Raw genomic sequence first — 25,217 nt, 5'->3', positions numbered from 1 at the left:
GAATGTATTTCTGATTCATTATAGTTATGTTTATTGAAAAAAACTGTGCTTTTCTTTCAAAAATAAGGAAATTTCTAAGTGACCCTAAACTTTTGAACAGTAGTGTACACACATCACGTATAATCTTTATGGCTTTCCCAGGTGTTTGCATCATATTTTGGCTGTCCATGAATTTTACATTACTTGTAAAAAAACAACAGGCTACCCGGCATGGATGACATGTTTAGACTGAGGGCTGATGAGCACCTACAGATAACTAAGAAAACAGAGATATAAGAAAGAGAGGAAAATTAGTAGCCAGGTCCCAAATCCATTTAACCTCCTTGCCACTGGTGACATTTTTTGATTTTGACTCCCAACCTTCCAAACCCCATAACTTTTTTTTCTTTTTCTGTTCTCAGAGCCATATGAGGGCTTAATGTTTGTGGGACAAATTGTTCTCCATGATTTTACCATTTATTATTATGTACAATGTACTGTACTGGGAAGCTGGAAAAAAATTCAAAATGGGGTGGATTTTAAGAAAAATTGCATTTGTGCTTCATTATTACAATGTTCACTTTGCAGCCAAAATGACATTGTAATGACATTGAGATTGTAAGCTCTTGCTAGCACGGTCCTAAATCACATTGTGTGAAGTGACTATTACTCTGTAATATATCTTTTTGTCTGTACTGAAACCCTATAAATTGTACAGTGCTGCGGAATATGTTGGCGCTATATAAATAAAATGTATTATTATTATTACATGTCACCTGCATTCTATGTTTCAGTATGATTCCAGAGATACCGAAGTTATATGGTTTTATTTACATTTTAACCCCTTAAATCTAAAAACTGTGCAAAAAATTCATGTTTGGTATCATGTGTATATAGGCAAGTAAGGTAGAGCCACCACAATTTTCTATGGTTCTCTTTTTAATATTGATCAGAGTGGTCAGCAAGGGTGTACCTATAGGGGTGGCTTAGGTAGCAAGGGGCTCCTCTACAACATAAGAAGACACCATACCTCCCAACTTTCAAAGAACAGAAAGAAGGACAAATGTACAGCGCACTATGTGTGCCACAGCAAATTTAGCTCCACTCACTTCTACATGGACTCCGCCCATTCTCATTAAACCGTAGAGGTAGCTGGAGGGCGAAATTAAACTGGGGCAACTAGATGGGGACAGGTTGTCCCCAGTTTAATGTCCCTTTCCAGTTGCCCCCAGCTTAATGTCTCCATCCAGTGACCTCCATTTTTTAATGTCCCCCTTCAGCTGTCCCTAGTTCAATGTCTCTCTTAATCTCCCCACCCCTCCACTTGACACCAATTTAATGCCCTCCTTTTCATCTGCCACCAGTTTAATTCCCTCCCTTTCATCTGCCACCAGTTTAATGCCCCCCATCAGCCTCCAGTTTAATGTGCCCCTTCATCATGTTCCCCCTCACTCACCTGTCCTCACTCCCCTGCTGCTCTGTCAGCAGTCTCTTCTCCTAGAGTGTTCTAGTTGTAGGCGCGATGTGAGTGATGTAATCACATAGCTCCTACAGCAACCCAGGACTGGAGTGCATGGGAGCACAGCGGAGAAGCAGGAGCTGTCCGCCAATAGCTTCTGCTTCATTCACTATTGAAGTCAACTCATCTGTGTCCTCCACAGATGAGTTGAATCTGGGACATACCTCCTACCGACCGGTACACGACCCACAAACCGGGACTGTCAGGAGGTATGAGGCACCAATATTATTGATAGCACATGATAAGGTCTCATGCACACAACTGTGTAATTTCTATGACACCATACACATGGCTATTAGAGAGGAGCAAGTAGTATTCGATTGAATACCTCGCCGCCATAGGTATGCATGCAAGCGGCTGAACAGCAAGGGATTAAGCGCATCGAATATTTGATGCGTTTAACCCCTTGGTGTTCGGTCACTTACGCTGGATTCACACCAGAGCTCAGGTCTCTGACTTCTGCTGGCAGAAGACGAAAACCTGTCAGACAGTGTCCGGCCGTGAGCGTTTTATGCTCTCCGCAGGTTTTTTTTAAACCGGACACAAATGGGTTTGAAACATGACAACAGGTTTCCGTCTCTTGCCCAGTTTCATGCAGGAAACGGAAACCTGCATAACGGAGACCCCGGGCGCAGATGTGAACGAGCTCTTACGCACATACCTATGGCGGCGAGGTATTCAATCGAATACTACTCGCTCATCTCTAATGGCTATGCATTTTCACAGGCCGGCCAACCTGGGGCAAAACTCAGGACAGTTCTGATTTGTGTCCATTTTGCACTCCTTGATCAGCAAATGGGGCTATGGAGGAACAGGTGGCACAGGGACTGTCCCTGACTTTCAATTACGGTCCGGTTAGATACGCAGGGTCTTGTACATGGAGCCTGTATGGGGAAGTCCTTACATATTTTGCATTGGGGCCCAGACGTCTGCTACTCAGCCAACACAGCATACATCCTTCAGAAAACCCGACTACTCCATTCTGACGACCCAAATCACTCTCTCCCAGCCTCACAGTGACAGGACCGATTCAGGGGACGACCCATGTGCTTTCAAAGCGGGAAAAGCGGCGCGTATAGAAAGAAGCCGCTGGGTGGGCGTGTCTAGAGTGAGGGGGGAGAGGCTGTAGCTCGTGAACGCCCGTCTGTATAAGCAGCTTACGTGCGCGCCCCCGATGAGTGACAACAGTGACGTAAGCGCCGTGAACGCGCCCGCTCCCCTCCGCAGTGTCTTTCTCTGAGGGCGGAGGCGCGCTTTGGGTACGGTAACGGCTGTTCGACGAAGAGGTAGTACCGGGGGAGGAGGAGGAGAGACCGGACGTTCACCTCACAGCACCACGGCTGGGGCAGAGCAGAGGTGAGTTCCGGGCAGAGCAGGGTCGCCTCTATACGGGTTATAGATCCTGTGAGGAGACGACATTCAGGTCAGGCTGTGGTAATAGAAGACCCCCACCTCTCGTTACTCACCCCTCCCCCTCGCAGTTTTAGCCCTCCTCCCGCCCTCGTTGTACCGGCAGCCGCATTGTCTTCCTGGGAGTTATTGTTTGTGCTGAGGCTGCGGCCTAATCCGCCCTTGTTACCCGCCACCCCCCGACTCTTAATCCCTTCCTGCCGGCCTGCACTGTGACGAGGAGCCGGCTGATGGCTGAGATTCATGTAGCGCACATCCCTCATGTATCAGCTCCCTCAGGCTTGTGTGTATTGTCTATGAGGTCCAAGATTGTTTATATGGGGCTACCTCTACATTGGGGTCCTAGTTATTAAATCCTTCTTGTTCGCCGCCATGTATTTTGCTCGCCTAACATTTTACGCTTTTGTTAGTGTTTCCATAGCAACGATGATTAACAAGTGACTAATAATATCCATTGATAAAATCAACGCTTGCGACTTTCAATGGTGACGTGTGTAGACGAATCTTTGCCCTCTCTGATCTGGGTGTTCCAAAAATCCCTTAGTACGATGACCCGAGACTGGTCTGTTGTTGGGTATTGTAACGTAAAGGCGGCAATATATCCAAATCCAATATGCTGACACCCCAGGAGATGCTTCCTATGTATACCTCTTAAGCGTTATGGATAAGACGGTAAAGGGAAGCATTCAGTGGTCCTTGAATACAGGTATTATCCATTCTTCCAATTGGAACATCGTGCACATCTAATGTCATAGGGCTGTGTGATGTGAGCTGGCTTGTGTTATTAGGTTGTTTACTGTAGATGCATGGGCGTATTATTTGCTGGCACGTTCTGTGTTGTACGTTTAGCTGTATTTTGTGTTGTGGCTATATTTCAGGTGCCTTTCCAATGTTTCATAAAGGAATATACAATAACCTTCCTGTATACATTATGGTTGCTACATGATCATGTCTCTGATGCCGAGTAATCGTAATTTGTGCAAGTGATGTGGATTTGCATAAATATATTTATCTATTGACCCTTTCAGGTTCATATGTTTTGTGTTGACTGTGAGGGCCCTTGTTTGATACCTTTTTTTTTGGGAAAAATTAGTACTGTATGTGATGTTGGACCAGGAGGTAATCTCTTGTGACCATGCTCTCAAGTACAAGCTTTGCTGTTTTTGTCTGTTTTTTTTTTTTTTTTTTTTTTTTTTTTTTTTGTAAGGTAGAGAAAATTAATGATTCTCATGTATTTATGGTAACAAAAGCCTAGTTTTATTCTTGTCGGGGTCCTACAATATGGGGGTGGGGGTCTTTCATGATATGTCTATTGTTCCCAGCATGCGGCTTCTGGGTATAACCTCTGCAGGCGAAGGACGAGGCCTGGTCATTATGTCTTCATGCCTGGCTGTTGATATTTTTGCCTCGAATGACTTGCTAAATTGCTGTGGTAATGCTGAGCAGTGATATCCCTCCGATTTCTTCCTTTTTCTGCATGTTTATTGTTAATGTCTGAGCTATGACTAGAGTGAATGAGTAAATCTTGTGGAAATGACCAAGGTACTGAAGCTAGGAGAGCAGAGGAAGTGAAGCAGAAGTCTTGAAGATGTCTTGAGGAACAGTACCGGATGGAGGATGTTCATAATGGATCACAGTGAAATCTATGTACCTTATTACCTATAGTAAATTGGTGTTTGTTGTTGTTGTTTTTTTTTTTTTTTTGTTTAAATTGTTGTTACCCATATGTTCAACCAATTGAAAAAGCTGGTCCTGGGCAGTGTTCTCTGAAATATGGAGAAGGTGAGGCATAAATTGACACGGTTGGCTTTGGTGACTGGCTATAGAGTTTATAATATGTTCGGAAATTCAATAATTGGGGATCATAAATGGACTGAATGTGGTACATACTGAATTTTGTATGGTGCACGTCCATCTATAGCCTTGTATATGAAGGACACATAGAGGATGATATATGTACTATCTCTGCCACTTGAAATGCCTTTAGTGCTCTATTATAGAGCCATGTTAAAACCTTCTGAACGTCTTTTATGTGCTTGAAACGCCTACACAGTTTATTATGACAGCTCAGAGGTGTCAGTGTTTAACAACAGGCTCGAAATAACAAGGAAATGATTTTCTGCTTTTCTTTCTTGCCCATAGTGTATAATCTTATCTGAAACCCGAAATCCTGTACGTTCCGTGTAATTGCTCTCGTTTCTGCTGCATGCTTGGTTCAGAAGTCTGATGGTGCATTACACTACCTGATACCACAGCGAACGTGCATTCCTAAGGAAGAATGACCCATACAATATGTACAAGCCGTTACTGAGAATACTGTTACTTGGAACATGGAACTTCCTATGTTTCCACGTAACAAAGCTTAATGTCCCTTATATTCATCAGCTCACAGTTTATGGCAGTAGTCTCCACTTATGGTTCTCCAGCTGTTGTGGAACTAAAACTTTCAGCATGTCCAGGCAATCTCCAGCTGGCAGTGCATATATGGAATTGTGGCTCTCCAGTCGTTGCAAAACTACGCTTAGTGCCATATATTTTAGGTTGGTTTCTGTTGCTAACACTTTACATACAATCTGACTACAGACATTGTGTGTAAATGATAAAACACTGTTGATGGATTCTGGTTTGATTCTGTGTTAGTGAGTTAGCTTACAGAGTTGGAGACTGTTGCAATGTCTGCCTGAAAATCAACAAAGTAAAATGCCTTCGCAGAGGACCTTTTCCTCCATCGATTTAAGCTTTACAACCAAGGATACTCAATGGATATAATTCTATTCAATGGGATCAGTCTGACTCTGCCTTTTTTTGGGTTCCGCTTATCCGTTGTTCTGGTCCATCACCAGAACCATGGTTAGGCAACTCTAGTGTGAACCTAGCGTCAGTGTTTCTTGCAGTGTTCACAGTAGTCATAATAAAATTGCATATCAGATATTGGCAAAATCATCATGTAAACCCATGGTTAAGTATAGCCTTTGATAGTGCTTGAGGTAACAGGCTGAGAACCTCAAAACAATCTGTATTTTATGGCCTTGCTACAACAACATAAACACAATCTGCTCCACAGGTTTTATTTTCCTGTTGCATCACCGGTTCTCAGGGGATTTGCTTGATTATAGTGTTGGTGCAGAATAAAGTCTTGTTACATGATGTCATAGAACACACTTTAATGTTAATTTGACCATCGTTTGAAAAAAAAATAAAAATAAATTCCCCAGTAACAAAAGATGCAGTTCTTCAGTTTCTTGCACCTGAGACCTAGTTCACATCTGCATTTGGTATTCAGTTTGGGGAGTCCGCATGGGGACCCCCCCGAACGGAATACTGAATGCATTGGTAAGCGGTGAGCAGTGAAAACACACGGACCCCATAGACCAGAACTGGGCATTGTACGGCCGGTGGGCCACATCTGGCCCTCTAACTGTCTCTGACTGGCCCGCAGAGGGTGTAGGATAAAGATAGATGCCGTTGACCTTATCAAAGGTCCTTTAGCTCACCAGGATATGATAAAATTTGTTAGTGGGCGGAGCCACACAGCACAGTGTGGTAGGTGTTACACAGAAAGAACAAGCAGCTGGGAATGGAGACTGATGAGAGATGAGGAGAGAAGAGACAGCATGTGTGAGTAAAAGGAGGGAAACTGGGGGCAGATGGACATTAAGCTGGGGTCAACTGAAGGAGGATATTAAACCGTGAGGGTAGCTGGAGGAGGACATATCTGCCTCTAGTTGCCCCCAGTTTAATGTCCCCCTCCAACTACCCACACTGTTTAATGTCCCCTTCCAGCTGCCCCAGTTTAATGTCCTCCTCTAGTTTCTGCCAGTTTAAACTGGGGCACCAGGAGAAGGACTTAATACTATGGGACATTTGGAGGAGAACATTATAATGCGGGGGCATGTAATTTTAGGGTGACTGTAGGAGCATTTTACTGTGTGGGGGCACATGGAAAAATAGATGAGAATGGACAGAGTCAAAATAGAAGTGGGTGGAGCTAAATTTGCCACGGTGCGCATTATACTCTAGAACTGTCAATTTCTCATGTGCCCACATGGGAAAATTAATAGCCCACCCCTGCCATAGACTATAACGGGGTCCGTCTACTTTCTGCATGGTGTCCGCACGACTGATGCAAACGGGAAAGTAGTTCATTAAGTACTTTTTGGCCTACATGTTCTGTGCGGACACCCCGTGAAGAACACACGGACCCCATTATAGTCTATGGGGTCTGAGTGCTCTCATAAGCTCACCGCTTGCCAATGCGTTCGCCGTTCGATATTCCGTTCGAGGGGATCCCCAAGCAGATTTCCTGAATGCAATACCGAATGCAGATGTGAACCAGGTCTAAGACATTTATGACTTTGTAGTTGGAAAACAAAAAACCCCATAAGCTCCATAAATTTGGATCCCAACGGTTGGGCACTTCCTGGATGAGGTGGGTCTTGTTTAGCATTAGGCACTAGTATCTGATGCCTAGGGCAGCCCTGTGAGATGCAGCCTCTAGAAATTAACAATGCCTTGTAGGGGCAGCTCTGTGCCCCTACAGAGTTTTTATGAGGGTTGGGTTAGGTACAGACATAGAGGGCTAGCAAAGGAACACTCCATACGGCATGCATACCTGATCTCTTGTGGAGGACCAGCAGATTGGTGAAACTGAACTTTTTTTTAAAAAAATTTTTTTAATACCACTGCTTGTCACTACTGTATATACTGGTGTATATCTGAGCTTTGTATAGTGTCTTCGGTATTTCTCTTGCATGTCGTATATCTGTGCTATTAATTTTGGCACCAATGTCGTCGTCCCCTTCTACTGTCAGAAAGGCAGGCGTTACAGCCAAGCATTACCGCTGTGCTGTGAGGATCGCCTCCCGACAGTATAAGTCTATGGAAGAGTTGTGTCAGGTGGGCGTTCCTTAATGCACAGTGATGATACTAGGCTGTAAGGTCATCGATGAGGACATGAAAGGTCTTCTTTAATAGTAGTGGAAAATACCTAAGTGGCTGTAAACTGATGAATTTATGTACACATATAATCCTTTTGTGGATATCAGGATCAGCCAGCAAGGGCATCTCAGACGGGCCAGATTTGCCCACAGAGAGTAGCAACTGCTCTAGATTTCTTCTGAAGTCTTTGCCCAATGCCTGCAGATCAGTTATGACTGACTTTTCCAGTCCCTGGAAAAAATTCAGACCACTGCAAAATTTTCAGTTTCTCTGATTTTTCTCTTCATTGGTATATTTTTGAGTAAAACGTACATTGTTCTTTTATTGCTTGAGCAGAAGGAAGTAAGTGTTTTTCCAGGATAACCTTGTATGCGGCTTGATTCTTTCGTCCTTCACAAAGATTAACCTGCCCAAATTCCCGCCTTGCTGAAGCATCCCCAGATCATCACAGATTCTCCACCAAACTTCACAGTGAATGCAAGATACTGTGGCTTGTACACTTCTCCAGGTCTCTGTCTAACCATTAGACGACCTGGTGTTGGGCACAGCTGAAAATTAGACTCATCATAGAAGATTACCATACTCCAGTCCTCTATGGGCCAATCCTTATGGTCTTTGGCAAACTTCAGCCTGGCTCTCCTTTGTTTCTCATTGATGAAAGGCTTTCTTCTGCTCATGCAATGTTCCCCAACTCTGAGGACTGTTTTTTCCTGCAGGACAATGCGCCATGCCACACAGCTAGGTCAATCAATGTGTGGATGCAGGAGCACCACATCAAGACCCTGTCATGGCTAGCCCAATCTCCAGACCTGAACCCCATTTGAAAACCTCTAGAATGTGATCAAGAGGAAAATGGGTAGTCACAAGCCGTCAAACAAATAACTGCTTAAACTTTTGTGCCAGGAGTGTAGGCTCTCCGCTGCGAAACCATTTTTTTTTTTTATCCGGACACAGAGTACTGCATGCCGACTCTGTCCGGATTATAAAACCCGGTTCCGTGACGGAGAGCATAAAACGCTCACCGCCGCTCACGGCCGGACATCTTTCTCACCCATTCAAATGAATGGGTGAGAGACTCCTGCAGGTTTCCGTCTCCTGCTCTGTTTTATGCAGGAAACGGAAACCTGCAGTGCGGAGAGCAGAACGCAGATGTGAACGAACCCTGAGTCTGTACTAGGTGTTGGCCTGGTCAAGTTTAATGACCATTTCAAACGCAAAGAGCCACCACAAATTTACTGAATTTGACAACACAGTCTCTAATATATTTTTACCTAGCTTTAGCCTTTCAGAGGTGTTACAACCTGCCCTAAACGAGTGCTGATGGCCCTCAGTGAATATCATGTGTTACCAATACGCCATACCTGGTGCTTTTAAGAGCTATTTGTGTTGTCTGTGTTTAGTTAATCTACATTGCACATGATACTAGGTCATTTGCATGCAGACTTGTTTACCTACGTCATATGGAATTATTATTATTTGCAAACCATTTGGATGCTGTGCAAACAAACAGGCCTCCAATGAGCTGACTATACAGTGTAAATGTATGGCAGATTTCCTGAACCCAAATTCTGAGGACTTGCATGAAGAATCCTCCATGGATCAGTTTTCTGAAGATCTGAAAATCTAGATAATTTGTTGCATATGAGTGTGGTTTTGTGAAACCCAGTGCCTATTCATATGTAACCCAAAAGTCTGTTATAATTTCTATATATATAAATTCTAACCCTCCTCATTCTTGGAGAATTCCCCACTGCATTATCCATAAGGGTTGTACAAATTGGATTGTGAGGAGCAAAATATTTTTTTTTTTTCCCTCATGTGAAATTAGTATTACTCTTGCAACAAAAGGCAGTCGGCCATCAGAGGGTCCAATATCCAATTACTGTGTGTAACACACCATTACCTGGCACTGTATAGTCTATTGTTTGTATTCTGTCTTCTGAATCCAGTGATGTTTAGAAAAAAAAACAAAAACCCTATTACTGCATACCTTGAAGTTTTTTTTTTGTTTTTTTTTGTTTTTTTAAAAGCCTTGCATGTGATCGAATTGCCAGGAACTAAAGTCTGTTAGACAAAAAGTAAAATTGTACCTTAATGCTTAATTTGCATGAGGAAGTCTTGGTTTCAGTCTTGAAGCTTTTTTACGGATGTCACTTTCTTAAATCCCCTTCTCACCACAGCCAATTTTTTTTTTTTTTTTTTTCATTCACAGGACTGTATGAGGGCTTAAAGGGATTCTACCACTAAAACACTTTTTTTTCTAGTTACCACGTCGGAACAGCCTTTAAAAAGGCTATTCGTCTCTTACCTGTGGAAGTGCTCTCCGCCGCGCCGTTCGTTCAAAATACCGGTTTGTACCGGTATGCTAATTAGTTCTCTCGCAGCGATGGGGGCGTCCCCATCGCAGGAGCAGCGATGGGGGCGTCCCCATTGCAGCTCGAAAACCGACCGCAGCGCCGCCTCTCTGGTCTTCTGTATCCTCCCCTTGCCTCTTCAGCGTCTGTGGGACGCCTGCGCAGTATGATCTCTGTTCGGCGAAGATTGCCGAACGTACTGCGCATGCGCGAAAGTGCGGTGCCCGCACTATGGCTGGGACGGCAATTTCGCGCATGCGCAGTACGTTCGGCAATCTTCGTCGAACAGAGCGTACTGCGCAGGCGTCCGACAGTACGCTGAAGAAGCAAGGGGAGGACACCGAAGACCAGAGAGGCGGCGCTGCGGTCGGTTTTCGGGCTGCAATGGGGACGCCCCCATCGCTGCTCCTGCGATGGGGACGCCCCCATTGCTGCGCGAGAACTAATTAGCATACCGGTACAAACCGGTATTTTGAACGAACGGCGCGGCGGAGAGCACTTCCACAGGTAAGAGACGAATAGCCTTTTTAAAGGCTGTTCCGACGTGGTAACTAGAAAAAAAAGTGTTTTAGTGGTAGAATCCCTTTAAGGCTAAGGCCCCATGTAGCGGATCGCAGCAAAAAACACTGTAGGAAAAACCATTGCAGCAACGCATCATGGTTTTTCCTGTAGTGCAATTCACAGAAAGTGAAACCTCTGCAGACTTTCTGCTTCCATTATTCCTATATGGTATATCGCTGTTTCTGTAGGTATAATTGACATGCTGCAAAAACTGCAATGGTTTTGGAAACCGCAGTGTCCCCTGCACATATTTTTTTGCAATGTGTGAATGAGGTTCTCTAGAATCCCATCCACTTTGCAGGGACGTTTTCTTTTGCCGTATTTACGCCGTTTGGGCCTAGAGGGGTTTTCTGGCTCTAAATTGAATTTTCATAGTGGTGACCTGTCCACAGGATAGGTTCTCAGTATGTGATGTGCGTTGGACCTAAGTTTTGGGTGTTGGAAGCTGCTAGTGGAGAGGTAGCACATGCAGCACTGCTCCTATTCAAATAATAAGAGCGGCTCTACAATTCACCGGAACCATAGCTATACAGAACATCAGTATGAAAATTCGATTTGGGTCCCAAAAACCCCTGTAATATTTGTGAGACCAATTGTATTTTGTAATGGTACCGTTTATTATTCCACAGGTTTTACTGGAAAGCTGGGAAAAAAATCACATGGGGTGAAATTAGAGGAAAAACTGCATTTTTTGGACCAGACGTACTTTTTATATGCACCATTTTGGGAAATGTCTGATGTTTTGCTTGCTTTTTTTATTTACATTTTTTTTTGGAAAACTCAACAATGAAAATACAGTGGTTTCTCTATTTTCAAAGCTAAAATGGCCACATTAAAGGATCCTATTATACAAACACATCTTTTTCTTAGGAACAAGTCGGAATATCCTTAAGAAAGGCTATTTGTCTCCTACCTTTTGTTGTCTTCTCCGCACCACCGTTCTGTAGGAATCCCGGTTCTGGTCAGTAAGCAAATTCGTTCTCTCGCAGCACTGGGGGCGTCCCCAATGCTGCAAGAGAACTCTCTTCAGCGCCACCTCCATCTTTGTCAGGAACGTCCTCTACATCCTCTTCTACTGGCGTAGGTCTCAGACTTCTAGGCCTCAGGCCTTGGACAGAGGCCTGGTGCCCACAGGCCACGAGAAAATGGCTGCTTACCCAATATTGTAAGCGGCCATATTCTTGTGGCCTTTGGGCATGCGTAGTCTGCTCTGCCCGAGGCCTAGAAATCTTGAGACCTGCGCCGGAAGAAGAGGATGAAGAGGATGTTCCTGACAAAGATGGAGGCGGCGCTGGAGAGAGTTCTCTCGCAGCATTGGGAACACCCCCAGCACTGCGAGAGAACTAATTTGCATACCGACAAGAACCAGGATTCCTACTGAACAGCTGCCCGGAGAAAACAACGAAAGGTAGGAGACGAGTAGCCTTTCTTAAGGCTATTCCGACGTGTTCCTAAGAAAAAAATGTATGATAGGATCTCTTTAAGAGATAACTCTGATCTTGGCATAGCATTTGGTTTACAATGTATAAAATATATATGGCCCTGCATCTGCAGCACTGTTATGGTGGATGTCAGCAAGACGTTAAAGCATTCATCGCATTGGAACTGCCCCTCAGAATATAACTACAGGTGCTCTACTGCTGGGAGCCCCTTATAATCTGTAGATCATATGGTAAAAAGGGTTTACCACAGTAAAATCCGATATCTCAGGACCTCTTTTGTTGTATCAACTCTGAATTCCCTGACTGTATAGCCAAACAACTTCTTTAGGCTAAGGCCACACATTCAGGGCACACAAGTGTAAAAAATAAATGTGTTTTACAATCCTGGCAAAGTGAATAGGATTTTACTTAATCTTATCCTAAGGGTGCATTCACACTACTGATACGCTGCCTGATTCTGAACGTTAAAATGCGTTCAGAATCAGCGCGTATAAAGCACATCCCATTCATTCCAATGGGAGCCGGCATACAAGCGCTCCCCATTGAAATGAATGGGCTGCTTTTTTCACTACAAGCGCTCCCATTGAAGTGAATGGGATCTGCTTTATACGCGCTGATTCTGAATGTGTTTTAACGTTCAGAATCAGGCAGCGTATCAGTAGTGTGAATGCACCCTAACACTGCAAAGAAAATGACATGCAGAAAATCCATTGGTGTATGCTTTTTAGAAGAGCTTAGCATGTTATTTATCTGCAAAAACTGTAAAAATGCAAGTAGAAACATACAAAAAAAAACCCCACCCCTTTTGTGTATGTATCAAATGCGCTCATTCATCATAATTGGACTCTCATCATCTGATAATGATAAGCTATCCTACTAAATGGTGGCTGTCCCTAGGAAACGTAATTTCATTATAAGGGGAGTTATGCTGAGCCCATCATACCTTTAGATAGTCCAGCAGAGCAGAATTTCCTCAAGATGCCATTTAAGGCTCTTCAGCCTCATCTGCATGTTTGTAATGAGACGTTCCAGTCTCTGTATTACTAACCTGAATACGCTGAGCCCTTGGAGGCTGTGTCTTGCTATTTTGGTGAATGGAGCCCTATAGAAAATGTTTAACGTGTATGTGGTGGGCTTTTCCAGGAGTTGTGGATTGTATTTTTAATTCAATTATTTTTTTTAATTATATGATAATGTATTATAAATCCATACTACACAGATACAATAATATGATTGTGTACGATGCCTTATGCTACCTTTTTGTACAGGGTTAACTTCATAAACAGAGTAGTATAAAACTCTGGAAATGGAGACATGGAAAAGGATATCAGTAGGTAGTCACAGCGTAGTTTTGCAGCATCTGATCAGGAAGATAGTTGTCAGCACTTTCCGTTTCTGCCTCATCACAGTGAAGAACAGATGGGCACATTTGCATTGGACTTTATAAAACGATGTTGCCAAATAATGGCTTTCTGTATATCCATACGGTATACATGTGACTCATGCAGACATCCTTGTGTCTGCTGCTGTCTCTCCTAGTGTGGTCCCTCATGGTTGGAGAATAATGTTACTGAAGCCTAGATCAGGTATCCTGTGGGTAGTTCAGCCAGCGGTCTTTCTTGGCAAGATGGAACGCAGATTGCACATCTATGTAGTGGGCAAATGAGTTGTATTTGTGGCAGGTCTGTGGGGAAGGAGGGTTGAGGGTAATCTATCATTCAGTCAAAAGAAGTGTCTCAATTTTTGCAGATGAGGCAACCTTCTGAAGGTGTTCACTGAACATGCTATTGAATACAGAGGGACCATAATCATCTGAGTGTTGGGTGAGTAGAGAAATATTTGTGCACTAGCATGGGATGGGGCTTCTAGTAAAATCAAGAAGGGGCACTTGGATTTACTAGGATGTTTATTATATTGGGTTTTATGAATGGTTGAATCAATTTTCCTGTTTTGACTACTCTTATTTAAGGTACAAGGTACTTGGGGACTACTGTTTCTGTGTATAGCTGGTAGATTTTATGACTAGTAAATGTTTATAACATGGCATGTTCAGAGACACTTGTATGTAAGGGGAGATGGTGGGTTTTTGAATCAGTTGCCACCAAAATCTTGTCTAGAAATGGGAATTTGCTATACAGAGCTGCATTTAAAGTATCAGCAATGTAATTTCTACAAAAGAAAGAAGGAACAGCACATGGACTTCCAGTTCAGCAAATCCTATGTAGCTTTATTTGTTTCAGCTGTACCTTGAGTCTTCCTCAATGTGTTACTACACAATGTGGCTCCAATGGCAAAGTGGTAAGTGATAAATGCTTCACTGTGTTCAGGAACGCTAAATGTTAGATTAGGGGTAGACATAGGGCTAGCTCACACGGATCAAAATGGCGTGGATTTTGACGCGGAATCCACCTCAAAATCCACCTCCTCACAATAGAGTCCTATGTAGACCGCTAGCGGAGACAAGAAGCGACATGACCTTTCTTCAGGTGGATTCCACCTGCAAAAACCAACGGGAGTCAATGGGAGGCGGAAAAACTGCTAGCGGTTTTGGACGTGATTTTTGGCAAAAAAAAAAAAGCTAGCGGTTTTTTCAAGGTCTATACACTGTGCTGGAGGAAAAAAAAATCAAAACTAAAAACTCCTCAAAAAGCGCTTCAAAAAACCATTTCCTAATTCCTGACGCGGATTTTTTCCTGACCAAATATTTCGACACCTAACTACATGTGAACTAGCCCGTATATTTGCATGAACACTTAGGGCTAGTTCAAGCGGAGTAAAATGATTCAGATTTTGACGCGGGAAGCTGCATCAGAATCCGGACCACAATGCGCCTGCCGCAGCTGTTGCGGCTCTCTGCGACTAGTCGCGAGGTGGACATCTGCAGTTGAATCAGCTGCGGAATCCACCTGAAGAAAGGACCGCTCGCTTCTTTGTGCCCGCTTGCAGAAAAAAGAAATGACTGGCTTCTATTGATTTCAATGGGAGGTGGTTTTTTGAGACGGATTCTGCGTCAAAATCCGGACCATTTTACTCTGAGTGAACTAGCCCTTATATTTTTCTGCTTGTATTCAGTCCACATGTCTGTGGATGAGACACGGCTGTCTCCAGTGGTCTGCTGATAGTGGGTGATGCTATGGGTCCATGTGTGGTCTATTGTACACAGGGACAGCACATGGACCAAAATACTGCAATGTATGTAGCTTGTAAAGTCGAATCCACCTTGGCTTGTCCTATAAAGTGATGTCCTCTCGTAGAAGCCTATCACTGATGTATGTATGGCATACACTCGTACACCATTTGTGGGATTTCCTCTTTAAATGTTGTCGGGCTGATGCTGTGCGGGGGGCGGGGACTCGAGTGCTCTCGCTTTAACCCTCCCTGTGCCGGCCTTGTGCCTGGGCCAGTGAGATGATTGCAGGAGGCGGGGAGGGGCTTGGAGTGGGCAGGATACGACGCATGCGTGCCGGCTCTGCTGCGGGTGTGGTCGCTTCTAGGAGCCGAGCTGCAGTGAGAGTCCTGGGGAGGCACCTTGGAAGGAGGAGTTCTCGTTGTGTGCGGGGTCAGGAGCCTGGCTGCACTGCGGTTTCTGGATCGTAGGATTCGGTTATCGGAGCTCACAGAGGCCGTGGCTTCGTTCACACGCTGTACACCTCCTGCGGCGGCCGCGCCTGGAATGTGAGTTGAACCGGAGTTTGGCGCAGGACGGCGCTGGCATGGGCAGCAGCAGGGCTATTTCTGATCCCTTACCTCACCCCCTCCTCCCGGCCTGTGACAACAACTGCTGAGGCTTCACCAGGGGAGGGGGCTCCGCTATGAACTGTCCAACCCATGACTGGCAAAGCGACCCACAGTGTGCTCTACTCGTGGAAAGGGGTGCTGTTCACATGTCTGTCCGGGAGTGACCCGAAGAAACGCAAAGGTAACGCCGTGCAGGGCCTGCATTGTACATGACAGTGGCAGATGACAGTACTCTCTGGATGTGCTGCTGTCATGGCTGGGACTGGATCCTTGCTGTCAGGGTCCATCTCTGACCTTATATGTGTGCATCAGTGTACAGTACTATTTCTGAGGATGTGTTTGTAAATGGTGTATTGAGCAGGTGATGTGAGGCCTGTGCATTAGTTACCTGATATGAGCAGTTTTATTGCCATAGACTCTTCTGATCTTGTACAATGCTGAAAGCTGATGGCTACTTCCTAGTCTTTAACCCATGAGTTCTCTGTGGTTATTATGAGACATTGTATGTTAATTGGTAAAATACATTATAGGCATTTTGTAGGTTGGCTCTTTTCCAGTGTTTACTTGTCACCACAGAAGAAATGTATTGTCAGTGTGTCTCAGAAAACAGCCATTGCCTCCCTATTTCCTGATGCTGCTTGTTCCGTCATCGGAAAAAGTGCTTAGTTTCTGGCTACAACACACTGAAAGCTGATCAGACTGGCCGAAATGAGCATACAGAGCCCTATTCCTGTCAAAGGTGTGAACGTCATAAAAATATCTGAATGTCTACTACAAGTGCAGCTGTCAGGTGTATGGGAGAATTTCAGCTCTTGTCTGAACTCGAGCTTAGTAGTCTCAGTACCATGATCTCCTAAGGCTATTTATGGAAGCTTCCTGACTGTATAGGGAACTGAAGACTCCTAACACAGCATTGATAGTACTGAGTGTATGATGGTCTAGTTGTAGATGGAGAATAGCTTTGCTTATTGTGGTAAATGCTATAGTGGACCTCCAAGGAGGATCAGGTTTTATCTTGACTCTAAACTGTTCATGATCTCCATAAGATTTGGGGACTTTGATTGACATTACAGATGCTATGGTGGCACAGGTACTCTGTTCTACACAAGTCGTCTTTGTAAAGTTTTGCGTACTGGATCTGAACAATTTGCTGCTGCTGTTGTGGAAAAGTACTGTCTGAATATGTACAAAAAATATTATTGGCATTTCTTGGACCCACTGTCCCATCTGGTCATAAGGAGCACCTCCATATATTAAATATTGAACACAGGAGGTAAAAAAGACATTGGTGTGGGGTACTGAAACCATCTGAAAGCTGTAATGTGGTTGCTCAGGGCAATATTTATTTATTTTTGGACAGTTTTAGAAATTTGCTCCAGTGTCTTGTATTAAAAAAATCAAAACACTGCTTCACAAGCCTTATGTACCCTCTGTAATGCCATACGTCTGTCCAAGAGAGCACAACTACAGTCCACAGATGCTCCTGGCTGTAATATGCAGTGTTGCCATGAGTGAGGAATATTTATGGGACAGACTGACTTCATACACTTTACTTTCCCAGTGTTAGATGCAGCTTCATAACAGAGAAATGCACTTCTAGTAATGTATTAACAGCTTTGTCGTTTTCTTGAACTCTTGTATGTCATAAGATGTGTGTATTTATAGACCTGCTCGTCAACTTTGCCTAGTCCAAAGCAGCAACAATAAAGTGCAGTTAAGTGAATTGGCCTAGCTTTAGTAAGACGTAAGAAATGCCTGTTCAGATAGGAGGTTCATGTGACTGTAGTCACATGTTTGCATGATCTTTAGAATTGGTGTATGAGGCCTTCATGAGGTACATGGCAATGACCATATGCAGTAGTTCAGAAAACAAAGTGCATCCTATCCTATGTATAATAAATCCTTGTGGAATTTGAGGAGGCATCATGCATGTAGGATTTCTAGGTTTGCCAGAAACGTTGCTGCAGGAGTTAGTCTAGAGGTAAATGCTTGCCAGTAGTCACTGGCCATTAGCCTGAGAATGAAAGATTGGTTTCTTGTATTTATGTAGATCTACTGCTGAGCATCTGAATAAATCTCTAATACAGTGTTTGTCAACCTTTTCAACTGAAGTACCCCAAGCCGGAAAACACTTCAATAATGTACCCCTAAGGTATTGATCACTTATAAATGTTAACACAATAAGGCTTCATTTTAGAGCCTTTGTCAAAAGTTATTTAATGTTCCACCTCTTGTAGTATAATGGCCTTGCCAATGCCCTCATGTGTAATATAATGTCCCCCCCCATTGATGTTTAGTGGTAAGCTTCACTCATTACTTGCCACCAGAGTGGGTTAAGGCTACTATGGGCCCCAGGCTGTTCAGAAAGCACAGGTCTCCATTCCATTCATTCAAAAGATCCCTGTGACAGTATGTCCCATAGCAGCCCTTCCACGCGGCATAATGACCCCTTAGCGGCCACCACTCTTAACAAAATGAAAGGAAAAGAAAATCACTTATATATATATATATATATATATATATATATATATATATATATATATATTAATAAGTTTGCCACCCACGAACTGCGGTTATATGATTATTATACTTTGGGGTCAGAGTATAATAATCATAAGCCCATGAAACGTGTGTAAACATAACATACAGTACTAATCACTTTCTCTTGGCTCTGGCATGGGTCTGCATCCTCTTCAAGCCATTTCCAGTCTCATGAATTATGTCTCGGATTGCTGAGGCTTGTGAAAAAGCCTCAGCAGGCACACAGGTCACTCCAGCATCATTACACTGTGTGACCCTGAGGCCATTCAGGAGTCTGGAATAGGACAGGGATCTGTGTCATAGCCTAGGAGAGGTGAGTAACATGGCCTCAGACTGTTATACTCTGGGCTCTGAAGAGACCCCAGAGTATAACCGCAGTTCGTGCGTGGCAAACCTCACGACTTACCATCATTATGTTGGTGGGCAGGATATGCATACTAAAGGTTAAGAGCCACTGATCGGATATACATTGTTGTGCAAAAGTTTTAGGCAAGCATGTGGAAAAATGCTTCAGTGCTTTCAAATATAGAAGAGTTACTAGTTTGTGTTTATTTTATCTAGTAAACAAAATGGTTAATTAAATATAGAAATTCAATAACCTTTAAATCAAATCAATATTTGGTGTGTCCGCCGTTTGGAGGAATAGTCCTGGAAGTGATGACATGGCCGCCACAGAGTACTGAACCTTGTAATCCAAGTCTGTCTGGGGTTAGATGAAGAGACAGAAGGATTTGTGCAAGCTTACAACCATGCAAGATCTGTGGTTGGTTCTCCAAGGTGTTTGGAACAACCTTCCTGCAGAGTTCCTTCTTCTAGTTTAAGGATGGGCTCACCAAATATTGATTTCATTTAGCTTTTTTATTCATTCACCTTGTATCTTCTTAACACTATTCATGCTATTTTTGAAAGCATTCTTTCTTTGCAGCACTTTTTTCACACCTGCCTAAAAAAAAAGCTTGTCCAGTACTGTATGTACACTGACTGCTCTTTCTTTCCATTGTGGTCTGCAACCAGTGACTTGTTAAGGGGTTGTAAAACTAAACTTGCTCCAAGGAGTTGGAGTTTCACAACAGCTGCAAAGGTTGTAGACCATTGCTGTAAAGTCTTTCCAACTTTGACATCACTTCGTGTTTATAGTGTTAGTATCACACCAATAATGTCATAGTCGGTGTGTCACACATTGAGGAAATATGGTGGGTGAGTGAGAGTTTTTTTCATTATACCTCTGTGTACCGGCCTGTCACCTCTGCTGCCATTCTGCTTTCTGGACATCACAGATGATCCTTTTATACATTAGAGTGCTTGTCATGTTTGCATTATCACCTTCTCTTATTTCTGTTTCTATTTTGCCTTCCAGAAATGAGCCGTCAGACTGCTGCAGCCATCCCAACTGGTACTTCAAAGTGTCCACCTTCCCAAAGAGTGCCAGCTTTGACCGGAACAACGGCTTCAAACAATGACTTGGCGAGCCTCTTTGAATGCCCTGTATGCTTTGACTATGTTTTGCCACCTATTCTTCAATGTCAGAGCGGACATCTTGTGTGCAGCAACTGTCGCCCCAAACTCACATGTTGCCCAACCTGCAGAGGACCGTTGGGATCCATCCGCAACCTGGCAATGGAAAAAGTTGCCAACTCTGTCCTGTTTCCCTGCAAATATGCCTCTTCTGGTTGCGAGGTAACCTTGCCACACACAGAGAAAGCTGACCATGAAGAGCTGTGTGAATTTCGACCGTACTCTTGTCCCTGCCCTGGAGCATCCTGTAAATGGCAAGGGTCCTTGGATGCAGTGATGCCACACCTTATGCATCAGCATAAATCCATAACAACGTTACAAGGAGAGGATATTGTGTTCCTTGCCACAGACATTAATCTTCCCGGGGCTGTGGACTGGGTTATGATGCAGTCCTGTTTTGGTTTTCACTTTATGCTGGTCTTGGAAAAACAAGAAAAATATGATGGTCACCAACAATTCTTTGCTATTGTACAGCTAATAGGCACACGGAAGCAAGCTGAGAACTTTGCTTACCGTCTGGAGTTAAATGGTCACCGGCGACGATTGACTTGGGAGGCTACTCCACGTTCTATTCATGAGGGTATTGCAACCGCCATCATGAACAGTGACTGCCTAGTGTTTGATACAAGCATTGCACAACTCTTTGCAGAAAATGGCAATTTAGGAATAAACGTAACAATCTCAATGTGTTAAAAAACAAAAAAAATGGCAATCATAAACTTCCAGGGCCAGTGTTTAAAGTCCTTGCTTTGTATTTCACTTTCTACAGTCGCAATTGACTTTCACTGCCGGCCGAAAGAAAAAAAATAATAAAAAAAAATAAAAAAAATTGGGCACGGCTAGTGAACTAAACAAACAGGAAGCAGATGCATGTAAAAAAAAATTAAAAAAAACACTAATATTTAAAATCAACCACTGAAAAGTAACCCTATACCCTGTACATGGGCATCTTGTTTTTGTTTTTTTATTTTATTTTTTTTATTTAAAAAAAAAAGAAAAAAAAAAAAAATTAAAATAACCCTGAATTAATTTGTGTTTGTAGTTTGTACAGTAAAATACTGTCTGTGTTTCTTTCCCTTTTTTTATTTTTATTTTTTGACGGACAAGCCATTTTGCACGGCCTCCTCTTTAGGTCGCTGCATTCCTCATTTGTAAGTCACTATATAGAATTGCTGCTGTTTGTGTATATTTTCTGTGTATTGCTAATTTTTATTAACTTCTAGTTTTTCATTCAATAAATTTGACTTTCTTTTCTGTAATTAAGTATATAAATATATATTTTTTTTGTACACATAAGTTTGCTATGCATAATTTCTTGATTTATCTTGCCCTACTTTACCTTTTTATTTTATTTTTGGCCCCAGATCTGGAATTAGGAATGTTTTCAGTGAAATTTGACCTAGCAAGATTGTTTTATCATATGACTAGAGCCTTATTTAAGTCAGAATACTGGTTGCAATCTTGCATGTAATGGTGCCTGCACATAGGCAAGCTATCCATTTTAAGGAATGAACTAAAATTCTGCCAGTCAGTAAGCGGTTGTTGAGTCCATGAGAATCCATAGACGGCGTTATTTAAGGTAGTTCAGACTATAAAATATATTTATTTATATATATTTTTTCTTTAAACAGCTGACTTGTCTATGACGCAGCCGGGTGACCTCGTAAGATTTAGATTTGGCTTTAAGAAGAGTTGACAGTTACATTTGGAGAGTTTACATTGCGGGAGGCTGTTTTGTTTTGTAGTGCAAAACTCCATTGTCTTTTCCAATTCTAATTGAAAGCAGATATTGTTTAATGAGTAGTCTCAAAATGAGATGTTCTCCATCTTTTTATAATTGTCATTAAAAATAATACTTGGCAAACTTCACTCTCAGCTGTAATTTATGTCACTAGAAACGGATTTGGCTTTTTATTCATGAACATGAGTGCACTTAGGTTTATTTACAATAAACCAAATATGCAAATATAGTTATTAATCGCTTTACTTCTCGATTTAATTTTTAAGTGAACACTAATTTAGTATTTTCTACAGTCAAATAATGCATTTAGGTGTGTATTTGGGCAGCCAGTGCTTTGTTTGCTCCAGCAGTTGTCCTTTAGCTCTACAGTAGAGGACATACTAATGTGAAGGGAATGACACAGCCACTTACTGAGCTGTAGAACAGGTCCCCTGGCTGGTCATGTGATCTGTAGATTGCGCTGCCAATTCACACAGCAGCTAGAAGTCTGAGGGCCTGGATGTTACATACACTTATAGACCTGAAAAGAAGCCGGGGCTGTGTGGCTGCATTGTTCACGTCAAATTAGTATGTTATATACTTAAGGGCTAAACAGTAACTTTGAGGCTTTGATGTGCCTGATGACTTTTCTGATCCAAAGTGCTTGAAATCTCTCTGGTTTAGCAGCTACCACAAGGGGGTGCTATCTTAGTAGAAGCCTGACTTCTACAAAGATCAGAAATAAATTGTAAATTGAGGTTTACTTTAAAGGGAGTATCAATGTGACATGTCAAGTAAGTGTCACACTAATAGGGTCCCTGAGTTTACACCTCTACCTGTTCACTGAAAGACTGCCTTAGGCCGGGGCCCCACAGGACGTAAATGCTGCGATTTGCCTGCGTCAGAAACGCTGCGGGAAAAATCGCAGCGTTTTACAGTGCCAGCAAAGGGGATGGGATTCAGGCAAATCCCATGTCCACTTTGCGGAAAAAAATGCAGTGCGGACACGCTGCGATTTTCAAAACCGTTGTGGTTTTGAAAATCGCAGCATGTCAATTCTATCTACGGAAACGCTGGCGGCTTTCCCATAGATCTAATTGTAACAAAGTCCGTGGAGGAAAACTCTGAACTTTCTGTTGAAAGCGCTGCGTTCACGCCGCAGTTCTTTCCTCAGCACTTTAGCACTGCGATTACGGCCGTGGGGCCTTAGCCTTAAAGAATATTTCAATCAGTTTGTAAGCACACCAAAGTCTTGGGATGTGTCTTTTAAAGCCCCTATGGACAGGACTGAGTTTGTGCCTGATGGTGGCATACATCGGGTGTTTCCAGTCCATTCCATTGACTTGGATGATTATAGATCAGGACCTATACTATTCTGTCACTGGAACATAATGAATCAGAAGCCGGACTTGAATGCACTACTAGGTTGTCGTCCGAGTGCATTCAGCAGCAAACCCTGTCCCACATCGAAAGCCCACTCAGTCACTTAGATACACATAAGCTGAGTAAATAGACTCTACTGATGTATTCCCTCTGGTAAGTATCTTTTTTACTTCATCACTTTATAGGGTCCTATAATGGGGTGAAACGCTTAGAATGTGTATTGTTTTGATATATAGATTCTGCTATAGCAGGAGTTTGCTTTCTTAACATTTCTTTAATGTTGACCATGTGTATTTAGACACAAGCTATAGGCCAGAGCTGCATTCAGATCATTGATGCAATTGGACAAAGTTTAAATTCTGCTTAAAAGCATTGTGCTATACATGCCATGTATAATGTGAACAAGTGTGGAAATGCTGGCGTAGAAGTTCTAACACAATTTCTGCCCAACTGACTTAATTGTCTGGAAATTTCCTGAAGTATTCCTGCATTAATGTTGCTGTATATGGTGTTCAGAGGTAAACCTTCTACATGCTCACTGTAAATACAGGACAGTTATGGTCAAGCCTTGAAGAGAACAGACTTCATCTGCGCTCTGCTCAGTATGGGCAAGGCAAGAGACTAATTGTTCTTGTCTGTTCCCACAGTACATAAGGGGGACATGGAATGCGAAGTGTTAAATGACACCATTCGTTTCTATACATATACTGAGAATGCTATGATGCAAAGTCACAAACCTTGGACAAATCAATTGTTTGCTTCCCAGTGATGATTTCTCTCTTTCCATATGTAGGAGCCTTTCCTCCTGCCGCACCCTCTGAACCAGAGGAAGTCAGAGTTTCCTGAACATTAGAGTAGCATTGTTACAGTTCAGCAAAAGCTTTTTAGGTATATGTTAGTGCTTTATAGTATGCAACTGTGCCCCACCCTTTCATGAAGTCTACCTGGGTGATTTTCCTTATGACTTCATTTCAACACACATCAGGAGCTTACCAGCTATGGCCAGAAGATATGGTTCCTTTGAAAGGAACCATATCAAAATTATATCAGACAATATGTTTACCTCAACAAATAGGGCAGTACAAGATCGGTGACACTATAGAGAATATCAAGTAATTCCTTATCGTTGTCAGCAGTATACCTGAAGGGTAAAGAGCATATCAAAGCAGACTAACTCAGCTGCATTCAAGGAAAATAAGGGGAACTGATGCAAAATCTGTCTTTTCTAAGATGACTGTGGAATGGGGAACCCTGAGAATAGACCTGTGCCTCAAAGGTAAATCGGCAAATGCCAGCTTTTGTTCTGTGTCTTTACAGGATGACCGGTTGAAAGTAGCCGACAACCTCTTTACAGACAGTAAGTACATTCATGGACCAAAAGATGGCCGTTAATCACTTTTATTAGAAGAAAGTAGCCAGTTGTCTTCATCTTGTCTTCTATGCTTCTGTGGTACCTTGATTCTTTTTGCATTATCTAGTGTTCCCTTTGAGTCCATTGACGATATTTAGCTTCTACTTATCTTTTTAACACTGCTTTCCTCCTGACTATAACTACGGCTGGAAGAGTTGGAGAACCTAAAACGTTTTCTTATTAACCTCCGTATCTTTCAGTCTTGGTTGACGGCATCATCCTCAAGCACCATCTTTTTCTTTCAAATTTTATTTCGAAGGTTCACTGCTGACAATAAGTCGTTGTTCCTTCATTTTGTTCTAATCCTACTTCGGATAAGAAGTCTTTCCATTGTTGAAATGTCTGTAAATGTCTGTCTTATCTGGAAATAACGAAGGACTAGAAATTCTGAGGCTTCTAATTCAGTTCCAAGGTTTAAGTAAAGCCACCATTGCCTGCTGAATAAAGTTATCCATCTCTTTGCCCTGTGAATAAAAACGGCCTTCTCTGAAAGTACTAAAGGGCCATTCCACTAAGGCCGCGCCAGCTTCTTGGGTTTGTTGACTATTCTTGACAATTCATCGCTCTTTCAGAAGACAGGTTTTCTCTGCTGCTTCCCCTCCATGATTTTGTCTTCTCTGTTTACGTTTTCCAGATTAATGCTGTTATGAAGGCTTATGATGATGATTACTCTTACGCTAGGTTCACACCTGCGTTCGGCACTCCG

At 42.8% G+C, this 25,217-nt stretch overlaps 1 protein-coding gene across 2 annotated transcripts; it reads left to right on the top strand.

Annotated features, from left to right (window-relative positions):
- Nucleotides 1-2,696: 2,696 nt before the first annotated feature.
- Nucleotides 2,697-21,256, top strand: SIAH1 (siah E3 ubiquitin protein ligase 1). 2 transcript variants are annotated; one of them, XM_075282123.1, is made up of 2 exons: nt 2,697-2,854; nt 19,840-21,256. In XM_075282123.1, the coding sequence occupies exon 2, from the start codon at nt 19,842-19,844 to the stop codon at nt 20,688-20,690; it is 849 nt and encodes a 282-aa protein (XP_075138224.1). In that variant the 5' UTR covers nt 2,697-2,854; nt 19,840-19,841; the 3' UTR covers nt 20,691-21,256. The 2 variants fall into 2 exon arrangements, with proteins under 2 accessions (XP_075138224.1, XP_075138223.1); XM_075282122.1 differs by lacking the exon at nt 2,697-2,854 and adding an exon at nt 15,603-16,122.
- The last annotated feature ends 3,961 nt before the right edge of the window (nt 21,257-25,217 follow it).

The sequence above is a fragment of the Leptodactylus fuscus genome, chromosome 7, assembly GCF_031893055.1.
Source record: "Leptodactylus fuscus isolate aLepFus1 chromosome 7, aLepFus1.hap2, whole genome shotgun sequence".
Lineage (NCBI taxonomy): Eukaryota > Metazoa > Chordata > Amphibia > Anura > Leptodactylidae > Leptodactylus > Leptodactylus fuscus.
Note: the sequence above shows the minus strand (reverse complement) of the source record. Positions and strands in the feature narration are given on the sequence as shown.